The sequence below is a fragment of the Bombus pascuorum genome, chromosome 11 (assembly GCF_905332965.1).
Source record: "Bombus pascuorum chromosome 11, iyBomPasc1.1, whole genome shotgun sequence".
In the NCBI taxonomy this organism is placed as follows: Eukaryota; Metazoa; Arthropoda; class Insecta; order Hymenoptera; family Apidae; genus Bombus; species Bombus pascuorum.
In genome coordinates, this window is record NC_083498.1 from 2,985,781 (window position 1) to 3,008,795 (window position 23,015).

At 37.2% G+C, this 23,015-nt stretch overlaps 4 protein-coding genes across 9 annotated transcripts in view; 1 reads left to right on the top strand and 3 right to left on the bottom strand.

Moving 5' to 3' along the window:
- The window catches only part of LOC132912020 (atrial natriuretic peptide receptor 1-like), a 38,473-nt gene extending 29,912 nt beyond the window's left edge, over positions 1-8,561 (bottom strand). Inside the window, exons 1-5 of one of the 5 annotated variants that reach the window (XM_060969107.1) lie at positions 7,983-8,561; positions 3,312-3,728; positions 3,004-3,174; positions 2,751-2,925; positions 2,439-2,647 (exon numbers count right to left, since the gene is read on the bottom strand). In XM_060969107.1, the coding sequence (XP_060825090.1) occupies positions 2,439-2,647; positions 2,751-2,925; positions 3,004-3,174; positions 3,312-3,534 (778 nt within the window). In that variant the 5' untranslated portion in view covers positions 3,535-3,728; positions 7,983-8,561. Of the gene's footprint in view, positions 1-2,438; positions 2,648-2,750; positions 2,926-3,003; positions 3,175-3,311; positions 3,729-3,908; positions 4,159-4,251; positions 4,495-7,982 lie in introns of those variants that run through there. The other 4 variants (XM_060969108.1, XM_060969106.1, XM_060969109.1 and 1 more) reach the window with 4 other exon arrangements.
- LOC132912024 (DNA-directed primase/polymerase protein-like) lies at positions 5,903-9,467 on the top strand. The gene is made up of 3 exons (XM_060969116.1): positions 5,903-6,814; positions 6,900-7,690; positions 8,598-9,467. The coding sequence occupies exons 1-3, from the start codon at positions 6,479-6,481 to the stop codon at positions 8,806-8,808; spliced, it is 1,338 nt and encodes a 445-aa protein (XP_060825099.1). The 5' UTR covers positions 5,903-6,478; the 3' UTR covers positions 8,809-9,467.
- LOC132912023 (stAR-related lipid transfer protein 7, mitochondrial-like) lies at positions 8,822-12,459 on the bottom strand. Of its 2 annotated transcripts, XM_060969115.1 has the most exons (7): positions 11,778-12,459; positions 11,117-11,271; positions 10,764-11,032; positions 10,541-10,668; positions 10,117-10,256; positions 9,738-10,037; positions 8,822-9,641 (listed from the first exon to the last, which is right to left on the bottom strand). In XM_060969115.1, exons 1-7 carry the CDS (start codon positions 12,173-12,175, stop codon positions 9,631-9,633), a joined length of 1,401 nt encoding a protein of 466 aa, XP_060825098.1. In that variant the 5' UTR covers positions 12,176-12,459; the 3' UTR covers positions 8,822-9,630. The 2 variants fall into 2 exon arrangements, with proteins under 2 accessions (XP_060825098.1, XP_060825097.1); XM_060969114.1 differs by having other exon boundaries at positions 8,822-10,037; positions 11,778-12,458.
- A 155-nt stretch (positions 12,460-12,614) lies between these two features.
- On the bottom strand, positions 12,615-22,654 carry LOC132912057 (mucin-2-like). The gene is made up of 4 exons (XM_060969167.1): positions 22,003-22,654; positions 20,554-21,204; positions 13,659-19,474; positions 12,615-12,936 (listed from the first exon to the last, which is right to left on the bottom strand). The coding sequence occupies exons 1-4, from the start codon at positions 22,073-22,075 to the stop codon at positions 12,727-12,729; spliced, it is 6,750 nt and encodes a 2,249-aa protein (XP_060825150.1). The 5' UTR covers positions 22,076-22,654; the 3' UTR covers positions 12,615-12,726.
- Between the last annotated feature and the right edge of the window lie 361 nt (positions 22,655-23,015).

Genomic DNA, 23,015 nt, shown 5'->3' on the forward strand with positions numbered 1-23,015 from the left:
TACAACGTTAATGACAAATTACAGGAGCGAGAACTTAAGAAAGAAAGAACTGTTCTCCCTCTTTTTCTTTCTTCCTTTCTTTTTAAAACAGTCTCAAAAGAGAAAGAGAGGGAGAGAGAAAGGGAAAGAGATCTTCTTAAAACGCTTCGAGAGAATCGCAAAGAAAACCGCGTGTTATTTCGAAAAAAAGGAAAGCTTCGCGGGCGGAACGAGCGAGCTTGGACCGCGCGAATGAAACTGACAAGCCAATCTCCAAAGCTCTCCCGCTTTACTCTGAATCGCGACCACCACCGATGCCGGACGATCGTTCTCTTCCTTTTCCTCTTCCTCTGTTCGCTCCTTCCGTCCTTTTCCCCTCCAACACTAGGATAGAAGTTCGTACGTGCACCTTGCTGCGCCGATCGCGAAGATAGGTAGGAGAACGGTAGGAACGCATGCGTTTGAACTTTGCACATCCTCCACGTTCTGTCAATCGCTCTTTCCTGCCCTTCGCTTCCGCGTGCTCTCGCTCTCCTCGCTCGCAGTATCGAACATTAATAATCAAAATTGGTATTACTATTGTATGGTACAGTCGTTACAAAGACTTTTCTTCTTTGTCTCGATCTGAAATTTGGTACAGCGACGATAGAAAATTTGTACGTATATACTGTGCATGCTGTATGAGGTATTTTGAAACATCAGCACTGTAATGAGACACGACTGTTGTTATATTGGTATCATCGTGTAATGTTATTATATTGGTAAAATTTAAAACCAATTTACAAAGTTATAGATGGAAATTGTAAAACATTCATTGCAACCATACACTTGGCAGAGATCATGAAAATATTTAGACATGCAGGTGGACCATATTTAGTGAGACCATCTTTAGCGCTAATTACATATATGTTAAAGACAATTATTCATGCTGTGCATTAAGTTTTGTACTAATTGTATGTTTCCTGTGTCTTGCAGCTTCTATGTTTTTAAATGCATCTTCGGATTGCTCTCGTTACAGCGCTAACGAAATTGCAAAATGTTTCGTATAACACACAGAATATATGCATAAAAGATTTCTTTTTATATCATACTCTGTCACTGTATATCACGTAGCGCATTCGCTACAAAGCCTTTCTTTTCTCAAAATCTCCATTTGCAAGTCCATCGATGAAATCGATCTGATTTCAAACAATTGATCCCTGAAGAATCGCTTGTGAACGACTTCTTAGAATATAGTGTGGATAGGTCATACTTTAAACGATTTACCTAAGGTTAGCGACAAATCTAAATTAACAAATATTAAGAAAATGGAAAGAAGAGAATGAAAGTAAGAAGACAACTCGTCTTATCGACAGACGAAGAACAACGTGTAAATTATCGACAAAAGGTACTCTTGTTATCGACGGACATAACAGGATTCGCTGACTCATACCGCGTCGTTCAAATGCGAAACGGCAAATTCGCATATCTCTGCAGATTTAATTGATGAACCGGTAAATGGTGAAAAAAAAAGTCTGTATCGATCAGAGTAAAAGCAATCGATCGGAGGAACCTTGTAACACTTTGGATGGATATCGATCGCGTGCATTTTTTACGTTATTTGTTAAGAAAACATTTAAATATAGACTTTGCGACGCGTCTATCGCATATCGCACCGTAACAGAGCAATAATAGAAACGCTTCAGCTTCGTGATAACGAGTTGTGATAACGCGCAGGAAACAATGCGATAACAGTGACTTCGGTTAATTGATACGGGCAATTAGATCAGCGATCGCACTCCTGCCTTCCTCGATCCTCGATCAGACATTCTAAAGATATTCTAACAACTGCGAACAATCGCGAAAACAATGCACGACGAAACAAGTTGACCTTCTGAGAAGACGTTCTCGAAGACAAGAAGAACGTTTCTTGTCGAAATGAAAGTTAAGGTACGCGATCGAAGCGTTTTACCGTATCATATAGGTATGATCGCGTACATATTCAACTTGGCATAGGTTCAACAGTTTTCGGTAAAATTACTTCGTTGCCATGCAGAGACTGTTGACGTTTCCTTTTAACAACATCGATGTAACACCCCCGATGAGCGATCATGATAACGAAAAGTATGCTCAAAGTCGAAGCGCCGAGATAAAAAATGCGCGTCAAATTAGGTTTTTATCTAGGCTACCGCGTATACGCGGAAACGCGTGATACGCGTCTCTTTTCGTTGCATCTGTTTCTCGTAGGATTTCATCTAAAATCGACTTATTGTTTACTCGCAGCGGGAAGAGCCAGGCAGAAATGGTTTTCGCATTGGTAGTTCAGTGATCATTCGCGTAAACGTTTATAACGTCGACCAACGGATTCGCCAGGCACGTCAAAACGTGTACATTAACACTTATAGTTAGAAGCGACGGTTAGTTTTGGCGGGACTCGTCAACGATGGAAAGCGAATATCGAAAATGTCTGGAAAACTTACCACTGTACGACTTCCCCACGTGGGATTGCAACGCCTCTGCGTAATATTCGGGAACGGTAGTTTCGACATCGAACGTGCCGAACGTAAAGTTTGGCTGTTTCTTGATAAACTCTACCATGGACTTCATCATTAACTGACACGTGTGTTTGCCAGTAAGCTGACTCTGTCCGCTGGTCGCGTACACCAGATGCACCTTGTGCCATTCGTATCTACGGTAACGTTACAAGTTAGTCGAGTCGAAGCTAAACCTGGATCGCTTTTAAACATATTCTGTCGTTGATTAAATCGTTCGCTAATTCTTCTTTCATTTACCGATTCATTAAAGCTACGAAAAAGTTGGCGAGATCCCTGAAGGCCACATTTCCGATTCGTGTTGTCATAAAGTATTCGTCCTTGCATTCGGTCTTCTTTTCCGTAAAATCATAGGTGAATCCACCGGTGGTAATTAAAGGCGAGCCGAAGAATTTCACCACTCTGCCAACAGACGCTGAAATTAAACATCAACCTTGAACGTACGAAACCCCGTGGGCTTATGAAACTGCTGATAGATCGCTGCGTTACTTACCCACGCAATAATCGCAGGCAGGCCCGAGAAACAGATGAACGCAATTCAAGAAGCTATCGATCGCGCCACTTTGAGCGTACATCGCATCGCAGTGATCATCCTGCGGAAGAAACTTTAATTTCAACCAGTAGGGTAGAAGTCCTCGCGATCTGGCTTCGTAGACAGCCAAATCTGTGAATGCAATCGACAACCAACAAGCTCTCTAGACTGTTCCGATACGTTTACAATAATTACAATAACATTTTCTTATGCCGTAGCTACTGCCGCATAAGAAACAACGCCGATTCTGTACAACAAGGAAAACTTACCGAGAACCGGAAGGACTTTCGGCAACGCGATATCAAACCTAGGATCCGCCGGCAGAAGAACCGCTACTCTTAATTCGCAGGAACTCACACCGTCTTGATTCTTTTTGCAAAGAGCTTCACAATCGCGGGCAAGTTGTACTTCGCGACAGTTCACTTTTCCATTCACTGGACACCAGCCAATTAGCCAGGCGATCGTCAATGCAACGATCCAATTGGTATCCATCTATGTGCGGCGTCCTACGTTTTTCCCTTCAAACGAGATCGGTGAACCGCTCTGAACGTTTCGACGACGATGAGCCCTTGTTCGCTACTACGGTTTCGCGAATATCACGACCAACGATTCCTCTCTTGCTCGAATCCATCCTTTTCCTTGTAAGTCTTCGTTTCGCACTCTAATTTCTTCTTCCGGTCGTTGCGCTGTCAATCGAAATGAATCAATGCTGGATGATTCGATATTTTTATATTTCGATTCAAACCTAATCCCGACCTAACCCTAATAGAAAGGAAAACGCGACGCGATCTATCCTACCAGTTCTCTTCAACTATTCTCGGATGCTTCCTGCTGGAATGTTTCGACGCTAACCCCTCCGTACCTACCATAAGATTCTCACGAACGATACGTTTCGATCCGAGTTTCCAGTCAGAATCCGAGTTTCATTGATCAAAGTAGTAGCGATCGCTGAAAATGGATTTCGCGCGGCTCACGCCGCTAACACGTCCTTTGATTCAACCCCCTTGTGGCACGACGCGAGATCCGCCCGAGGATACGAAAGAAGAAACAAGCTCCCGAGAACGAAAGGAGTACTACTGACACTCTGGATGATCTTGAACCGCATTAGCCAGTCACAAACACCCAAGTACACCTCTCGTACGCTCGTGTCGTGTTATCGCTGATTTTCTATCGCGTCGATTGATAATAGCTATCGAAAGCTTCGCTCACCTCCTCTCGCATTTTCTTCGACAGTTTCGATTAATAATAATCTAACGCCGTTCGTTTCTCCTGTATACAGCTCCACCATGACGTATGCTCCTTTTCTTTTCGTCGCTGATATCTTTTAACAAGAACCGCGGAATCTCATCTGAAATGTGAATATCTGAATTCTACTCTCTCGATCTCTTTGCGAGCTGGCTTTACTGTTCCGTATCATGGTATGGACAACAATTCACTTGTCTTGATAACACCTACGAGGGTCGCATGATAACTAATGCACACTCTCTCGTCTGTATCTCGAGAATGAGAAAAGAGTTACAGCTCTGCGTGACCACTTATTTTATAGCTACATCCCTCCTTTATAAACATGCCAAGTGTCGATAAGTTTGCTTGACGCAGTCACCAACAGTATTGTTTCAAGTGAGATTGAAAATGGATGCGACGTCAACGAGATTCAAGAAACGTGCAATGATCGAGTTTTTAAAGACGAAAAACGTTAGGCCCACGGAAATTCATCGCCGTTTACCGGTTGTGTGTGCTACGACATCAAGACCGTGAAACATTTGCGAACACGTATATGACGGTTTCGGAATTCAACCGAGACGATATTGTTGCAGCACGACGCTCGGCCGCACACCGCAGATACAACACCTGATGCTCTTGTGAGTTCGAAATTTAAAGTCTGACACCTTTGGATTTCCATTTCTTTCCAGAATTGAAAACGACCTTGAAAGGTATTCGTTTCAGGATAAACGATAAAGTCAAGGCAACGGTAAAATGCTTTATCAAAAATAGGCTAGCAGAATGCTTTGCTGTCAGGACGAAAAAGACTTGTCTCGCGTTAAGAAAAATGTATCGAAGTTAACGACGATTATATTGAAAAATAATACAATATTTTGTAACTAATGAATTGTACTATCATTTCCTTTTCTTTTTCATTTCTACTTCCTTTCTCGAGAATACAAGCGAGAATATATTTACTTGTCAGCCTTGTATTTAGTTAATTAACCGCAACTTTGATATTTCAATATAAATAAAACACCAACTCGAACCCTTGCTTTTTCAAATGACTTTAACTTACTTTTCCGAAAAACTACAAAATGAAAGTAAAATAAATTTCTATTTACCTGCGAGGATCCTCGAATTTTTTAACTGTTATCATTTGTACATAACCTTCCTCTTCTATAATAATGATCGTACGAATGATGATGAAATTAAAAAAAAGGAGATAGTACCTTAGTAAGTACGTTGAATGCTAATGCGAATTATTTTGAAACAATTCAGTCTCTGATAAGTATCGCTATTCTGTAACTGAAACAATCGGCACGTCGTACGCCACTTTGTATTTCAAATATTTACAACATGATTTCTACGAATATAATTAACGCCGCGATTTTTTCCTATAGATGTACTAAAGGGGACGATAATTGTAGAAAGCTGCACATATCAAAATATTTATTTATGCATTTTATTGTTATTTATTATTTGAAGCATTTGTAGAATATTTCCGTTACTAATGTTTCTTAATTTATTTGTCTATCTTGATAATAGACGAAAAGCCCACGAGAAACAGCATACAGTTTCGTCTCAAACAGATGGGTTAATTTATGGATATATTTTGGCGCCAAACAGTGCTTTGTCGCTTGCGCATAGAGATGGCGTGCAAAATCACTAACAGTTATCAGTTTCTCGCAGTGGTTGCAAAATCACGATCATGGTCGTGATCTAACTTTATTCACGATCGATTTTTTGATCTTGAGTGAAATTGCTCACTGCAATAGTATTTTTTGATCTTGATTAAATTATTTCTTATAAAATACTCCAATATAGCTTGCGTATAATGTTAATTAAAAATTACGTTACGTTTTTTTCATATAAGTAAATTTGCTTTATTTGATATTAAAAATAATTCAATTTCCTTTTCTTTATCTTATACCTTAAAGAGTAAAATATTAATCCTTCCTCTCGATTTCAAGATCGTAATACTCATTTAGTGTCGTTAATGTAAAATATACAGGTTATGTGATGCGTGCAAAAAACATTTCTCCACCGATCAGAAGCGATCACAAAAAACCACAAATTACTGTGGAAAATCATTGTGATTGGGAACGATTGTGATCGAATCACTGTCATTCATAAATTCACAAGTAGCAGTTCCCGCCATCTCTACTGATTAATGCTTACGCGTCTATGATTAAATGTTGCGTACTCTTAACATTTTGGCTCAAAATTAAACATGAGCACAATCGATTTTCACAAATTTTACGACAGCGAAACCGTCGAGAAGGCGGAAAAACAAGAAACAAATTGTGAGAGAAAGGTATTTAAAACGTGGGTGAAGAAGCATCGAAAAATGCCATCAAGCATTTTAGGGCCGCCCGACTTTTGGATGAAATTTGATAAACAAGTGGATGCGCTTAACACAGCTTCGAAAGAGAGTAACGATTACAATATGCTTTGCACGTTTGTTTATCAGGGATGTAATGGTTATCGTAAATTCGTAGTAGCTCATCCTGAAATATATTGGTGGCATTATGAGCATCTGCCGGCAGAAAGAAGATGCTCTTACGAGGTATGTTATCGATAACGTTTCGTTGCATTTGGAGGTATTTAAGATACACATAGAAACGATGCAATAAATTTACATTTAAATTCAGATAATTCCAGAAAATCAGCCTTGTCGATTATATTTGGATTTAGAATATTCGATCGAACTAAACTCGGAACATGATGGACCGTCTATGACAAATATATTAATTGATATTTTTTGCATGTACTTGCTTAAGCACTGGCGTATAATATGCAATAGATACAACATAATCAATCTAGATTCAAGTACTAATGAAAAATTTAGTAGACATGTTATATTTAATATTAGAGATGTAGCCTTTAGAGATAATTATCATGTTGGTAGATTGGTCAAATCTATATGCATGGATATTTTGGATTATGTTTCATCTAAGAAAAAGCAACACGATATTTTAACCTGCTTTGATAGAATGCAACTTGAAGGATTAATTGTTGAAACAAAGAAAGGAAAAAGACTATTTGTTGACACTGCAGTTTATACTAAGAATAGGCATTTTAGAATATATAAATCCACCAAGTGGGGAAAACAATCAAATCTAGTGGTCTCAAATGATTGTAAATATATTCCATCCAGTGCATATAATGATAACGAATTAAGCATATTTCTAGATTCTTTGATATCGTATTTTGCTACGAAGAAAGGCTTGATATTACTGGAATGGTCTGAAAACTGTGTACCAAATACGAATTGTTTTAAGGATAGAGTACAACAATGTAGTTATCAGGAAAATGGTAGTGCCTGTTCAAATTTTCCAATGTTAGATAAATATGTTAACAATTTAATATCTCCTGGAAAAATACGTGTATGTAAACATTATGAATCTGCAAAAATATTGGTCTATGAAACTATGGGATACAGGTATTTACAATTCTTTATATAAGATTATTCTAAAATCATGGTAAAAAAAAGCAAAAAAGCAAGTTAAAAATGTACAATTAAATTTTTTCATATGCGGCTCCATTTTTGGACAAAAAAGATTTAGAAATTTGTTAAATACCTATACTTAGAAACATATTGTTTCATTCACTAATTCTGATTAGCTGTGCTTATTCATTTTTGTATTTATAAATACAGTATATGTGAATATAAAATTAGTATAATTTCAATTCATGCCATAAGTTTCAATACTTAGATTATTCTAGTAACTTACAAAGTGCTGGAAATATCATCCATGATGTTGCAGCCAGATTGTTGCTCAGTGAATTAAATAAGCATAGTATTACCGTTTTATTCTTTATTTTTATATATATCGTCATAAAAATAGCTCATTTTAAAAATAACCGAAATCGTCATTAACTAATAAATATGTATCACACAAGCATTGGAAGAAATGAAGAATTTAAACACATCAATTATTATCAATTCATGTAATTGTAATTCACTATACAAGTAGTCTACAGATTCAATTCTATATATATCAAGGGCAATATTTTCATTATTTTATAAATAATTAATATAAATAAATTATTTATGATGGTATGTATTTAGAATGATACCAAGTCTTGATTGACGTCGTTTATAACGATAAATAGTAATAGTGGTGACTCATCAGATTGAGCAGAAATAAAGAAGTGGGTTATTGCTATATAAATGTATGCTTACTTAACGAATTTTTAAAAAATGTTTATTTTCCTATAAACGAAGTCTCATGTGAACACATTTTATTCTATGTTTTGATTTACTTTTTTACATGAGAAATCCTCCCCCCTTCGGTTGTACAATAACAATCGTAAAAAGTAATTATTACTTTTCTTTTTGCTAATAGGTACTGTGAAAATATTGGCAGATGTCATAAAAGTAACAATGTTTTATGGATCGTAAATTTACAAAACAAAATGATATATCAGAAATGTCATGATCCAGACTGTTTTGGTTTTAAATCTCAACCAAAACAATTACCAGAGGAAGTTTATTTTCAAATCGACGAGGAAGGTGATACGTTTTTGAGTAGTGCTATAACAGAGGACATAGTGTAGAAGTCTAGTCCTCTTAATATCAAAAAGTTTTATTGAGGTAGAAATATTTGAAAGACAGTATTGTTAGATGGAGGTAATACATAGATGGGAACAAAGTTGTTGAACAATTTCAAATACACAATACAAAGCTTTGTTTCCACGATATTTTCTCCCGAGATTGGTACGAAATATTAAAATATAAAACATTTACATGCTTCTTTTGCATGATATTGCAAACGTCTTGTATAATATATTAGATTACTGTGTATTATATTAAGATTTGTATTACATTAACATGTGTTACATTACACAGATTATTTACAATTTATATAAGTAATGAATGTGAATCGATTCCATTATATAGACACATATATATATAATTGTACATAACAAAATCTGATATATATACTTGTAGAAAATTAATTCTCCATATTTTATGCAACTATTTATATTTTCACTACCCCCAGTGTACATAAATACAACATAGTATTTTGGCTGTGTAAAATTATGTAGACAAAAAGATCATGTACAAATTGTAATTTATCTTACATTTTTTTACAATTGAATACATTCTTCTTCCCATATTTTTCTTTTGTACCATACAATGAATAGCGTAAATGAAACTAATTACAAATATCAGTCTCGTGTTTGTTGCAATAAAGAATACCATAAAAACAAAATGCTACTTGTCAATTTCCAAAATTCTTCTAATTTGATATAAACACATTTCGTTCTCGGTATCATCTTCGATGCAACCCCGGTAATCCAATGTATCCACTTATTCGTACCTGTATCTTTGTATCGCGATCGCGGTCATTACCATTCTGCCCGTACAACGTCATGTTAAAGACTTTCTATTGGCCAAAACCAATTTCATTATTTCAAATATATTGCAATTATTGGTCAGACAAATAACTTTGTAAGAAAAAAATAACGTAATGAACTCCTGCCTTCGTCGGTTGTATCTGCTGTACTATCTATATCTTCGTCGCTCTCGTCGCATACTTGCGTTTCTGGGAACGTCAGGGTCTCGACTTCAACAAGATCACATTCCATCGTATCTCTTTCGCTCACTATTTCACTCTCTTTATCGTTTTGTGTGTTATTTTCCTCCGTGTTTCGCTTAGAAACATTATCGTCGCTCAAAGAAATATGAGTAGCATTAGAAATATTTGTACTCTCTTTTGCAGATTTATAACTTTGATAATTTTTCGACGCTTGCCTCATACGAATTAAAAAGTCTGGCAATCCTAAAGATTTATAAATACAAAGATAAGTTGTAATTTAAGAAAGTGGAATTTGTCTTCGTTTTTCTATTTTCTCTAATACCTGACATTGCAACCCATGCAGTAATAGCAGATGGAATATTCACACCAGGATCATCAAAGTACGTCAATCCAAATTCGATGCCTGGTTGGTGGAGTTCTGTATAAGGCCTTATCACCATGTACGACCAATACGTTGTGACTCTGTTACATATACACAATTTAAATTATTTAATAATAGCAAAGAATCCATTAGGACTTCTCTCCTACTTTTACATTTACTTTTATAATATTGGCGATCCAAATATGTACTTTTATCGAGCTAGGTGACTCTATAATGAAATATAAAACTAAAAAATACCGATCAGGTAACTTAATGATATCGTATACACATACATGCGTGCGTGCGTGTGCGTGTATATTATTCTATATATGTAGCACCTATGTTGTAAAAAATGAGTAAAAATGACCTAAAATATTTATGATACCTGTATATTCCTGGTTTGGTAGGAGCATTAGGATGTTCTGTTACTTTACTTATAATTACGATTAACTGTTCTTCTTTGTCCATAATCCATCGTCGTTGATATACATAGTCTCTGTTTGTAAATAATCTCTAAAATCAAACATAGCAGAGTGTTAAAATTTAAACGATAAGATTGAGTGATCAGTGTTATAAATAGTTTTCACATTACGTGAATTATTACATACCGGCCATATCGTTTCCCAATATATAACATCAGTACCATTATCAACAGACTTTTCCGATTTTGGGTCAGTATCTATAATTTTTAATTCTCGGGCAGTTAAATCCCACTTCTTCCTGTAATCCAAATCTATCTGGGTTTGCAGAAAATCTTCAGCAGTAACATCCGAAAATGTACCATATACTTTATAAGCAAATAATCCTCCGGAGTTTGGTTCTTCCCTCCTCCAAATGAGCATATCTTGTCGTTCTAAGTACGGTCTCCATCCCTCTGCTGAAACCAGAAAAGGAGTATATCAGTTACAGATATGTTCACCAATAGACAAACTGATGTTCAAAAGAATCAAATGTTACATACGATCTTGATTAGAAGTAGCATTAAATTTATTGCCATAGCATGTGCAATATTTTATGCCAGGTTGCTGAGCATCTATCATAATTCTTAGGTGACATTTTGGACAAATAACTGTAATGTCCTTTAATTTGTGAATTTCTTCAATATCCCGTCTACAGCTAATAAGCATAAAAAATAAAATAACCAATGTTAATGGAAGATTTTGATGGATTTGTAATTCTTAATCTGTTAATTAGGTTTTCTCTTAAAAGTTCTGATGTTCAAAGTTAATAAGTTAGTAAAAGAGACTTAATAAAATCAATTGTGATTATTTATCTTTATCACAAATCAAGTAATACATAAGATATATGGGATTTACAAATATAGTTATTATATTTAAGAGAATAACAATTCTAGTAACTAATTAACTTGTTTTTCCTAATTAACAACTTAAAAAGATATAAAAGAGGCAAAAGAAATTGGAAGGTAGCTGCAATAAATAATTAGTTCCATTGAAATATTTAATAGACTAACAACAAAAATCAACTAATATTTTCAGCAATAAATTTCTGTATTTGTGGATATGAAACCTATATCTGCTTTTACTCTCAATAAATACAATATACACATTGGAGCCTTCTAGTTGTTGCAAAGCTATTAATTTGCAAAGAACCATCTACTATACCTATTGAGTTCTTCTTCATTTATCCTTTCACGGTCCCAATTGTACACTGTTACACCAATGCTGCTCGTTAGAAAATGTCTAGCATTCCTCATTGTACGACGTTTCCAATTTTTCATAAATTCCTTAAGTGCTACTTCGTCCCATATTTGTGTATATAAATGAAATATCTGGAAGCTCCTTCGAATACGTTGGGCAGCAATGAATTCAAACTGCCTGGCACAAGCTTTGGCTACCTGACCGCTTTGTTGTTTCAACCACAATGCTACTCTATTGCGATATTCACAAAATCTTCCACAATTCTCATACTGACCAAAAGAAGATGCTAACCTGGTTCCATTTCGAATGCAATTCGAACTCAGTTGTTTTGATAATAAGCCAGAACATTGCATCACATACATTATTAGTCTTCTTGCTGCTTAATGCCTCTTAAAGAAATTCTTTTGAACAATGGAATATAAAGGTGTCCGCTATCAACCAATTTCGTACTTAATCTCTATAAACTTAAATTATCTTGGCGCAACAATTTATAGGTTATGTTCTACGTTGTTAAAATGAGTTATTAGTCAGAAGTCATCGCTCTTTATATTGATTTCAGTAAATCTCACGGTAACGTGTTCATAGCATTTTTATTTAAGAAACTATAAATTATTTATGAAACTTATAAAACATGTTGACGTTGTGGGACATGAAATCATGTATCTAATGCTATAGATTCATGGATATGTCGATACCTCGGCTGTGCGTGTATCGATATATCGGATCTCGTTGAGCGCAACGCAAGCGTAATCGTGAAAATAAACATAAAATATATTAAGTGGACAAAATATATAAAAACTATTAAATTTGAGTCAAAAAGTAGATATTTTTAAACTCCAACACGTTACAGCAATCACCAAATTGCGACGAGTGTAAAATTAAAAAGTAATTAAGATTCAATATTATCGTTAATTTAATAATAGTTCGCGCAATATGGATATGTCTCTGAAGGTACGCAATTACCCGAAACTGGTGAGTACGCATATTTCGACGGACAATCTAGTAGATATCCTTCGAGTGCTCCTCGTTCGTTACGTATACATTTGAAATATTTGCTCGAACAAGGTTCTTCATATGGGAACCGACCCTCGCTTGTACAGAATACCTCATTTAAGCGGTTCATCTGGAAAAACAAGAGAAGTGTTAAGTACGAGAAATACATTTAGTGACTCACGAAAGTATTTAAACATCTACCATAAAACATATTTATATATATATTATGTGTCTTATATAAAATATTTTGAAATTTCATTAACCCTATAGTGGGTAAACTGCGGATATTTCTGCAAATCTATATTTTTCTATGCATATAATTACAAACTTACTTAGGAAGACAATTATTTTACTTATTAGAATTGTAACGACTACTATATTTCGGCTATTTTATATATTTAAACATATTCTATGCGTTCTGTACACTTTTGTACTTTAAAATAAATGCATAAAAATCCTCAGTCTAATAATGAGATACGACTAAAGCAATAGTATAAACTTTATATACAATATGGATAAACCTATATGCGTGCAACTTTTAAAATAATAAACAGTTTTCAAACTAACCCTAGGAAGCTTCCAAACTAATATTCTTGGGTTCTACACATTAGAAACGAGATACAAATTTTGATTTTAAAAAAACGGAAATTCGATGTACCCCAAACTGAAGATTAACCTCAACTTTTATCAATACAATTATAATAGTTAGATCTCATTACGGCGATTTATGTATACCGTAATACATATACATATGTTTATGAAATTCTTCTATAAGTGTTCAAATACATTTATGAATCATATTTTATCGTGCATATTTTAGAGAAAAGAAAACAGCAAAATAGAGATGCTTACGACTGTAATCGAATCAGGCAGTTTGTGAAGTGAAAATTTTGCGCAATCGTCTCTTCCTGATGAGCACAACAATTTTTCCTCGTCAAAGACGGAGCCTCCTGGACACGCAAACGACATGATATTCACCATCATATCACCGTTATTAATACACTGATAAAATATATTGCAATATTTCGGATGTCGCCGAAAACCACTTGGACAAATGATACAGAACCTATCAACGCTTAGATTGCCAATATCAGGACTGTCTTCAATTTTGAACTTTGAAAATTCAGGTACTAGCGATGCAGCGTATATCCGGCGTTTGCATAAACCCTTGGATTTAATTCTCTTTGGGAAATTGCAAGTTTCAAGCTGATCATCCCATAACGTTCCAACGGGACAAGAGAACTGGTACCTAACAAAGGAATCTCCGTTTAGTACACATCTATAAAATTTCGAACAATCCTCGGAATTAGCGAAGAAACCCTCTTTGACACAATCTTGTTGTTCGTTGATTCCCTTGGACAAGGAAACCGGGGTTATCGATGACGCAGCATTTGTGGCATGCTGATCGTCAGTATCATTAGAGGGATTCTCTATCCCCGCTTCAGTAACATCATCATATAGTACTGTGATGTTAGGTTGCGAAGAATCAATGACAGGCTCTTCCATTTTAGGAATTTGTTCAGATATGCACTTTGTAATGTTGGGTTTTGAAGTCCCATCAACGACTTCCTTAATTTTAGGAACTTTTTCAGATATATCCTCTGTGATGTTGGGGTTCGAAGTTCCGCCGACGGCTTCTTTAGATTGAGGAGTCTGTTCAGATATTCCATCTGTGATGTTAGGTGCTAAAGTTTCATCGACAGCTTCCTCAATTTTAGGAATTTTTTCAGATATTCCCTCTGTGATGTTGGGGTTCGAAGTTTCGTGGGCAGCTTCTTCAGATTGAGGACTCTGTCCGGATATTCCCTCTGTGATGTTAGGTGCTAAAGTTCCATCGGCGGCTTCCTCAATTTTAGGAACTTTTTCAGATATTCCCTCTGTGATGTTGGGAATCGAAGTTTCGTGGACAGCTTCTTCAGATTGAGGACTCTGTCCAGATATTCCCTCTGTGATGTTAGGTGCTAAAGTTTCATCGACAGCTTCCTCAATTTTAGGAATTTTTTCAGATATTCCCTCTGTGCTGTTGGGAATCGAAGTTTCGTGGGCAGCTTCTTCAGATTGAGGACTCTGTCCAGATATTCCCTTTGTGATGTTAGGTGCTAAAGTTCCATCGGCGGCTTCCTCAATTTTAGGAACTTTTTCAGATATTCCCTCTGTGATGTTGGGGTTCGAAGTTTCGTGGGCAGCTTCTTCAGATTGAGGACTCTGTCCGGATATTCCCTCTGTGATGTTAGGTGCTAAAGTTCCATCGGCGGCTTCCTCAATTTTAGGAACTTTTTCAGATATTCCCTCTGTGATGTTGGGAATCGAAGTTTCGTGGACAGCTTCTTCAGATTGAGGACTCTGTCCAGATATTCCCTCTGTGATGTTAGGTGCTAAAGTTTCATCGACAGCTTCCTCAATTTTAGGAATTTTTTCAGATATTCCCTCTGTGCTGTTGGGAATCGAAGTTTCGTGGGCAGCTTCTTCAGATTGAGGACTCTGTCCAGATATTCCCTCTGTGATGTTAGGTGCTAAAGTTCCATCGGCGGCTTCCTCAATTTTAGGAATTTTTTCAGATATTCCCTCTGTGCTGTTGGGAATCGAAGTTTCGTGGGCAGCTTCTTCAGATTGAGGACTTTGTCCAGATATTCCCTCTGTGATGTTAGGTGCTAAAGTTCCATCGGCGGCTTCCTCAATTTTAGGAACTTTTTCAGATATTCCCTCTGTGATGTTGGGAATCGAAGTTTCGTGGACGACTTCCTTAGATTGAGGACTCTGTCCAGATATTCCCTCTGTGATGTTAGGAGCTAAAGTTTCATCGACAGATTCCTCAATTTTAGGAATTTTTTCAGATATTCCCTCTGTGCTGTTGGGAATCGAAGTTTCGTGGACAGCTTCTTCAGATTGAGGACTCTGTCCAGATATTCCCTCTGTGATGTTAGGTGCTAAAGTTCCATCGGCGGCTTCCTCAATTTTAGGAACTTTTTCAGATATTCCCTCTGTGATGTTGGGGTTCGAAGTTTCGTGGACGACTTCCTTAGATTGAGGACTCTGTCCAGATATTCCCTCTGTGATGTTAGGAGCTAAAGTTTCATCGACAGATTCCTCAATTTTAGGAATTTTTTCAGATATTCCCTCTGTGCTGTTGGGAATCGAAGTTTCGTGGTCAGCTTCTTCAGATTGAGGACTCTGTCCAGATATTCCCTCTGTGATGTAAGGTGCTAAAGTTCCATCGGCGGCTTCCTCAATTTTAGGAACTTTTTCAGATATTCCCTCTGTGATGTTGGGAATCGAAGTTTCGTGGACAGCTTCTTCAGATTGAGGACTCTGTCCAGATATTCCCTCTGTGATGTTAGGTGCTAAAGTTCCATCGGCGGCTCCCTCAATTTCTGGAATTTTTTCAGATATTCCCTCTGAGATGTTGGGGTTCGTTGTTTCGATTACAGGTTTCTCCGTTCCAACAATTTCTCCAAATAGCCCTTCTATAATGTTGAGCTCTGAAGTTCCACCGACAGCTTCCTCGATTTCAGGAATTTTTTCAGATATTCCCTCTGAGATGTTGGGGATCGAAGTTTCGTGGACGACTTCCTTAGATTGAGGACTCTGTCCAGATATTCCCTCTGTGATATTAGGTGCTAAAGTTCCATCGACAGCTCCCTCAATTTCAGGAATTTTTTCAGATATTCCCTCTAGGATGTTGGGGATTGAAGTTTCGTAGGCAGCGTCTTCAGATTGAGGACTCTGTTCAGATATTCCCTCTGTGTTGCCAGGGTTCAAAGTTCCGTCGACGGCTTCTTTAGATTTTGGACTCTGTTCAGTTATGCCCTCTGTGATGTTAGGTGCTAATGTTCCATTGACGGCTTCCTCCAATTCTGGAATTTTTTCAAATGTACCCTCTATGATGTTGGGGTTCGACGTTTCGATTACAGGTTTCTCCGTTCCAACAATTTCTCCAAATAGCCCTTCTATAATATTGAGCTCTGAAGTTCCACCGACAGCTTCCTCCATTTCAGGAATTTTTTCAGATATTCCCTCTGAGATGTTGGGGTTCGTTGTTTCGATTACAGGTTTCTCCGTTCCAACAATTTCTCCAAATAGCCCTTCTATAATGTTGAGCTCTGAAGTTCCACTGACAGCTTTCTCGATTTCAGGAATTTTTTCAGATATTCCCTCTGAGATGTTGGGGTTCGAAGTTTCGTGGACGACTTCCTTAGATTGAGGACTCTGTCCAGATATTCCCTCTGTGATATTAGGTGCTAAAGTTCCATCAACAGCTCCCTCAATTTCAGGAATTTTTTCAGATATTCCCTCTAGGATGTTGGGGATTGAAGTTTCGTAGGCAGCGTCTTCAGATTGAGGACTCTGTTCAGATATTCCCTCTGTGTTGCCAGGGTTCAAAGTTCCGTCGACGGCTTCTTTAGATTTTGGACTCTGTTCAGTTATGCCCTCTGTGATGTTAGGTGCTAATGTTCCATTGACGGCTTCCTCCAATTCTGGAATTTTTTCAAGTGTACCCTCTATGATGTTGGGGTTCGACGTTCCGATTACAGGTTTCTGCGTTCCAACAATTTCTCCAAATAGCCCTTCTATAATGTTGAGCTCTGAAGTTCCACCGACAGCTTCCTCGATTTCAGGAATTTTTTCAGATATTCCCTCTGAGATGTTGGGGTTCGAAGTTTCGTGGACGACTTCCTTAGATTGAGGACTCTGTCCAGATATTCCCTCTGTGATGTTAGGTGCTAGAGTTCCATCGACACCTCCCTCAATTTCAGGAATTTTTTCAGATATTCCCTCTGAGATGTTGGGGTTCGTTGTTTCGATTACAGGTTTCTCCGTTCCAACAATTTCTCCAAATAGCCCTTCTATAATGTTGAGCTCTGAAGTTCCACCGACAGCTTCCTCGATTTCAGGAATTTTTTCAGATATTCCCTCTGGGATGTTGGGGATCGAAGTTTCGTGAGCGACTTCCTTAGATTGAGGACTCTGTCCAGATATTCCCTCTGTGCTTTTGGGAATCGATGTTTCGTGGGCGGCTTCTTTAGATTGAGAAGTGTGTTCAGATATGCCCTTTGTGATGTTAGGTGGTAATGTTCCATCGACAGCTTCCTCAGTTTCAGGAACTTTTTCAGATATTCCCTCTGTGATGTTGGGTATCGAAGTTTCCTGATCGAGTTCTTTAGATTGAGAAGTCTGTTCAGATATGTCCTCTGTGATGTTAGGTGGTAATGTTCCATCGACAACTTTTTTAATTTCTGGCATTTTGTCAGATACTTCCTCTGTGATTTTGGGGTTCAGAGTTCCGTCGTCGGCTTTCTTAGATTCTGGAGTTTGTTCAGTTATAGTCTCTGTGATGTTAGGTTGCAAATTTCCGTCGACGGCTTCCTCAATTTTAGGAATATTTTCAGATATTTCCTCTGTGATGTTGGTGTTCGAAGATCCGTCATCGAGTTTCTTAGATACTGAAATTGGTTCAGTTATGGTCTCTGTGATGTTAGGTTGCGAAGTTTCGTCGAGGACTTCCTCAATGTCAAAAATCTGTTTAGATATGCCCTGTGTAATGTTGGGCTTCGAAGTTCTGTCGACATGTTGCTCAATTTCTGGAATTTGTTCAGATACGCCTTCTGTGACGTTCAATGTCGGAGTCCTGGTGGCATGTTCTTCAATTTCAGTAATTACTTTAAGTAGTTCGTCTGTAATGACAGGTGTGGAAGTTCTGACGGCAGATTGCACACTTTCAGAACTTTGTCCAAATAGCCCTTTTGTGATGTTGGGTTTCGTATCTGTAATGACGGGTTTCTCGCTTTCAGGAATTTGTTCAGATATGCTCTCCATGATTGTGGGTGTTGAAGTTGCGATGATAGATTTGTCGATTTCAGGAATTTGTTGACTTATGTCTTCTGTGATGTTGGGTGTCGTAGTTCTGACGGTAAATCTCGTAATTTCAGGGATTTGTTCAACTATCTCTTTCGTGATATTCGGTTTCACAACTGCGACGGTGGGTTTATCGAATTCAGAGTTTTGTTCAGTTATACCCTCTGTGATGTTAGGGTTCGAAGTTTTGACGACAGCTCCCTCGGTTTCAGGAACTTGTTCAGATATGCCTTCTGTGATGTTGGGTTGCGAAGTTACGTCGGCGGGTTCCACAGTTTTAGAAATTTGTCTTAATAGCTTTTTTGTCTGAATTTGTTCAGATACGCCCTCTGTGACGTTCAATGTCGAAGTCCTGGTGGCATGTTCTTCAATTTCAGTAATTACTTTAAGTAGTTCGTCTGTAATGACAGGTGTAGAAGTTCTGACGGCAGATTGCACACTTTCAGAACTTTGTCCAAATAGCCCTTTTGTGATGTTGGGTTTCGTATCTGTAATGACAGGTTTCTCGATTTCAGGAGTTTGTTCCGGTATGACTTTTGTAATGTCTGAATTCGAGGTTCCGACCATGGTTTTGTTAATTTGCAAAATTTTTTGACTTGTGTCTTCTGTGATGTTGGGTTTTAAAATGGTAGTGATAGGTTTCAAAGTTTTGGCGATTGATTCCAAAGTTGTGACGTTAGGTTCCGGTGTTAGGCCTTTGGCTTCCAGAGATGTGGTGATGGATTCTGAAGTTTTGGCAGTGGGTTTCACAGTTGTGGCATTGGGTTCCAGAGCTGTGCCGTTGGGTTTCAAAATTGCAGAGTTGGGTTTTGGAGCTGTGAAAATTTGAATTACACTGAGATAAATCGTCATAGTAATAATCTATAAACGATGAAAATCTTTGTATTTCTGATTGTGCCACATGAACTTGCGGACACATACGTCGCGATGCGTCACGATAGTTTCATCGAATACGAGGTTACAATAACTTTCAAGATACACTATCATTCAATAGTATTCGGACACATATTTTTGGCAGGATCTATTTTAGTTAGGCAATTAACCTGATTTATAAACATCAATGTGCTATAATGAAAGTGCAACTGGAATTATATTACTATCGCCCTTCGACAGATAATTTAAATTTCTAATTCGACGATTCTATAAAAAAGATAATATATACTATCTCTGATTAATAATTCGTTGTTAGTTTCGTTCAAATTCAAATATTGTTACCACAAATCTAGTGTTTGGATACTGTGCGTAGTGAAATAGTAAAATTGATCATATATTACAAAGCATTAAAATTGATACACATGAGTAAGTGAATCGATCGAAAGCTCATTTAAAGGATGGAGCATATCTTATCCTTGATTCAGTCCGTAGTGATAAATGTAAAATATTGTCTCATAATGCTTCAGTTTAAGTCATGATTATTAGATCAATATCCGTTTGTTGCACACTTTCGTATCGTATCATTGTTGCATATCATACAGTGATACGATGCAATGCAGTTGTGTATAATATTTTCCCATATTTATGAACTGTTTGCCGATGTTTTCTCTTTTCAAGATATTTTTTTTTAAGCTATCGGGATCCGACCGCTAAATTTTTATCTTTACCATTGTTTATACGTATTAACGAAAGTATTAGAAAAATTTCCATCACAGTCGGCGATGAGCAAGACCCTCTTTCTGCAATTTGACCAAAATCTTGATCTCAAACATAGTAGAATCACATCTGCATAATCAACTGGATTTAATTATTTCTAACGCGTCGACACACAGACAGCTTCTTTTTATAACGATATAAATGGTTGTTATAATCACTGCGTGATACATCAGGATGATAAAATACGAAAATGTACATCGAATGGCTATCCACCTCGATACATACATCGTGAAGATTGCTATACCTTGATGCCATTGTGGGAGCGGTTCAGTGACACTGAGCAATGATGTTTCTGGTTTCGGCCCCGGTTTTGACTCGTCTTTTGGTTGCAGTTCAGCTGGAGTTAGAGGATCGTGTGGCGGTTGGGAAATTAATGAATCCAGCGATTGTGGTTCTGGTTGCGGTTTTGGAGATGGTGGTGAAGATGACGGTGACGCTTGTGGGAGCGGTGGTATAGCAGTCTTCTTTAGCGGTTTTCTAGATGTTTGTGATTGTGGTTTTGGCGTTGGTGTTGGTTTTAATTTTGCTTTCGGTTTCAGTTTTGTTTCTGGTCTTGGTTTTGTAGGTGGTGCTTTAGTTTTCTTTAGTGGTTTCTGAGGCGAAGCCGACGGTTGTCTCTTCCTTTTTGCAGGTGGTGCAACTCTTTTCCTGCATTCCGATCTGCCACTCTGTTCAGGTGGTACACAGGTTTCTGTGCTGATCGAGAATACCAGATTATTCTCGCACTCAAAAACATTTTGAACAAAAGGTAGTCCGAAGAAGCTGTTACACTGATAAAATCGCTTGCAATTGTGGACATCCGGGAAATGGCCTACATTTTTGCAGTTATACGATGAATAGTATTCATACGAGAGTTTCTTCGCGTGCAGGGCTTTTCCCAAAGACCATGGCAAAACTGTGAAATCGAAACGATATTTGCTAGCAGCGTGTTGAATTATTCTGACACAGAGTGCGTCAGAAACATCACTCTTTCATTCTTTGTACAAATATGTCTAGATACTAACCATACAGTCGATAAAATTTGAGATGCTTGCAACAAAAAATAGCCTAGAACAATTTTACTATAGAAACGGAGTTTTTCTTTTCCGTCATCACATGTGGAATATTATCTTACTTACGTGTTCGTTTCTTAAAATTGCAGTATAATAAAATAAGGAAATAGTAGATCGTAATTGTAATTGAAATTTGATGAAAAATGAAATAATCTCTATATGAAGATGCCAATTGTCTCAAAGAGATGTGAGTGGCAAATAAGATATGGACGGTGATGATTTCAATGAAATCTGCTATGGTGACAATTCTACAAGGTGTTTGCGTTAACGTGATAATTTTTCACGCATCAAAAAAAAAAGAAAAATTATGAACAAAATTTTAGCGGTGTCGAGTACACGACAAATAGGGATAATGAAAATTCCGAAAATAATTTGTTCTCGTAGCGAATCGAACGTTGCATTTACTTGTCTGCGTGAAAATTTGTTAAATGAATATTTTTCACGAAACCGCTCTATTAACAGTAAATAAAAAAAGAGACAATTTATAGCAGAAAATGTATAAAATACCAGAAATTGTTAGAAGTGTAACGTTTAATCTAATTATTTAAAAACCAGAAGTTCATGGATATGAATCTAGGTGAAAAAAGATGATAATGTTCTTTGGCAAATTTTCGTGTTCAAGTGTTCGGACTCTCACTTACCTTCATCAGAAACAGAATGTGCACTAATTCCAATCACAGACAGAATGCCAATCACACAGATATTCGTCCACATTATATAATATCGTCCATATTAGTATATAAATTCTAATCGCGTCTAAATAAAAAGAAAAATGACAGAAACTATCTTGCTACCGATATACTGTTACACGTTGGATGGACGAACGTGCAAATCGTCTACGGCGCGAGATTTATGTAGTTTCGGCAAAGATCGTTAAAGGGTGCGATCATAGAAAATTAAAGGCTGTCGATTGGTCGATACGACATAACCGGTCGAATTTATGCCACGTAAAAAAGCGATCGAACAGCTGTCGACGTATGAAGGAACAAAACGAACAAAGGAAGGACAACGTGGAAGACGCGAAAGAAAATTATATTTCTCCTTTACTACTCATTGTTTGTATTATCGTTCGTATCGGTGATTTTACAAGGCACGTTCGAGCAGGCTCGTTCGCACGAAAACCGTATCGAAGCAAGCTTTATTCGATAGATCCGGATACTTCGTTTCAGAGTCCAGTGCTTCCAAACAAGTTGCAAATCGTTGAAGGTATACGAATCGAACGGCTCCCTCGAACGATCCAATGTTTAGCCTATGGTGTTTCCTCTAACGTCAGATCAGATCCGCTCCCGAATTCACTCGTTCAGCCTCCGACACTCCAACATTTTTCGCGCTTCCATCTGCAAACGAAACGCAAGAAAGAAACGCTTTTGATCGACAACACTTCTTCCGCCTCCCGTTTCCAGAAAGCAAAGGTGCCAGCTACCCTTTGATATTCTTAAAAAGGAAAACGTTGACAGGAAGATCGTCTTTGTTGAACAGTAGAACTACCTTTCTATAATATCTACATATATGTTCTATATATATATATTAAATATAATTTAAATGATACAACAGTATAATTAGTCGAAGCAAATAAATGGATAGAATTATACTCTTTTGTAGATAAAAATCAGTATTAACTTTGGCAAAAATACCTGTATGTTTTCAGGAATTA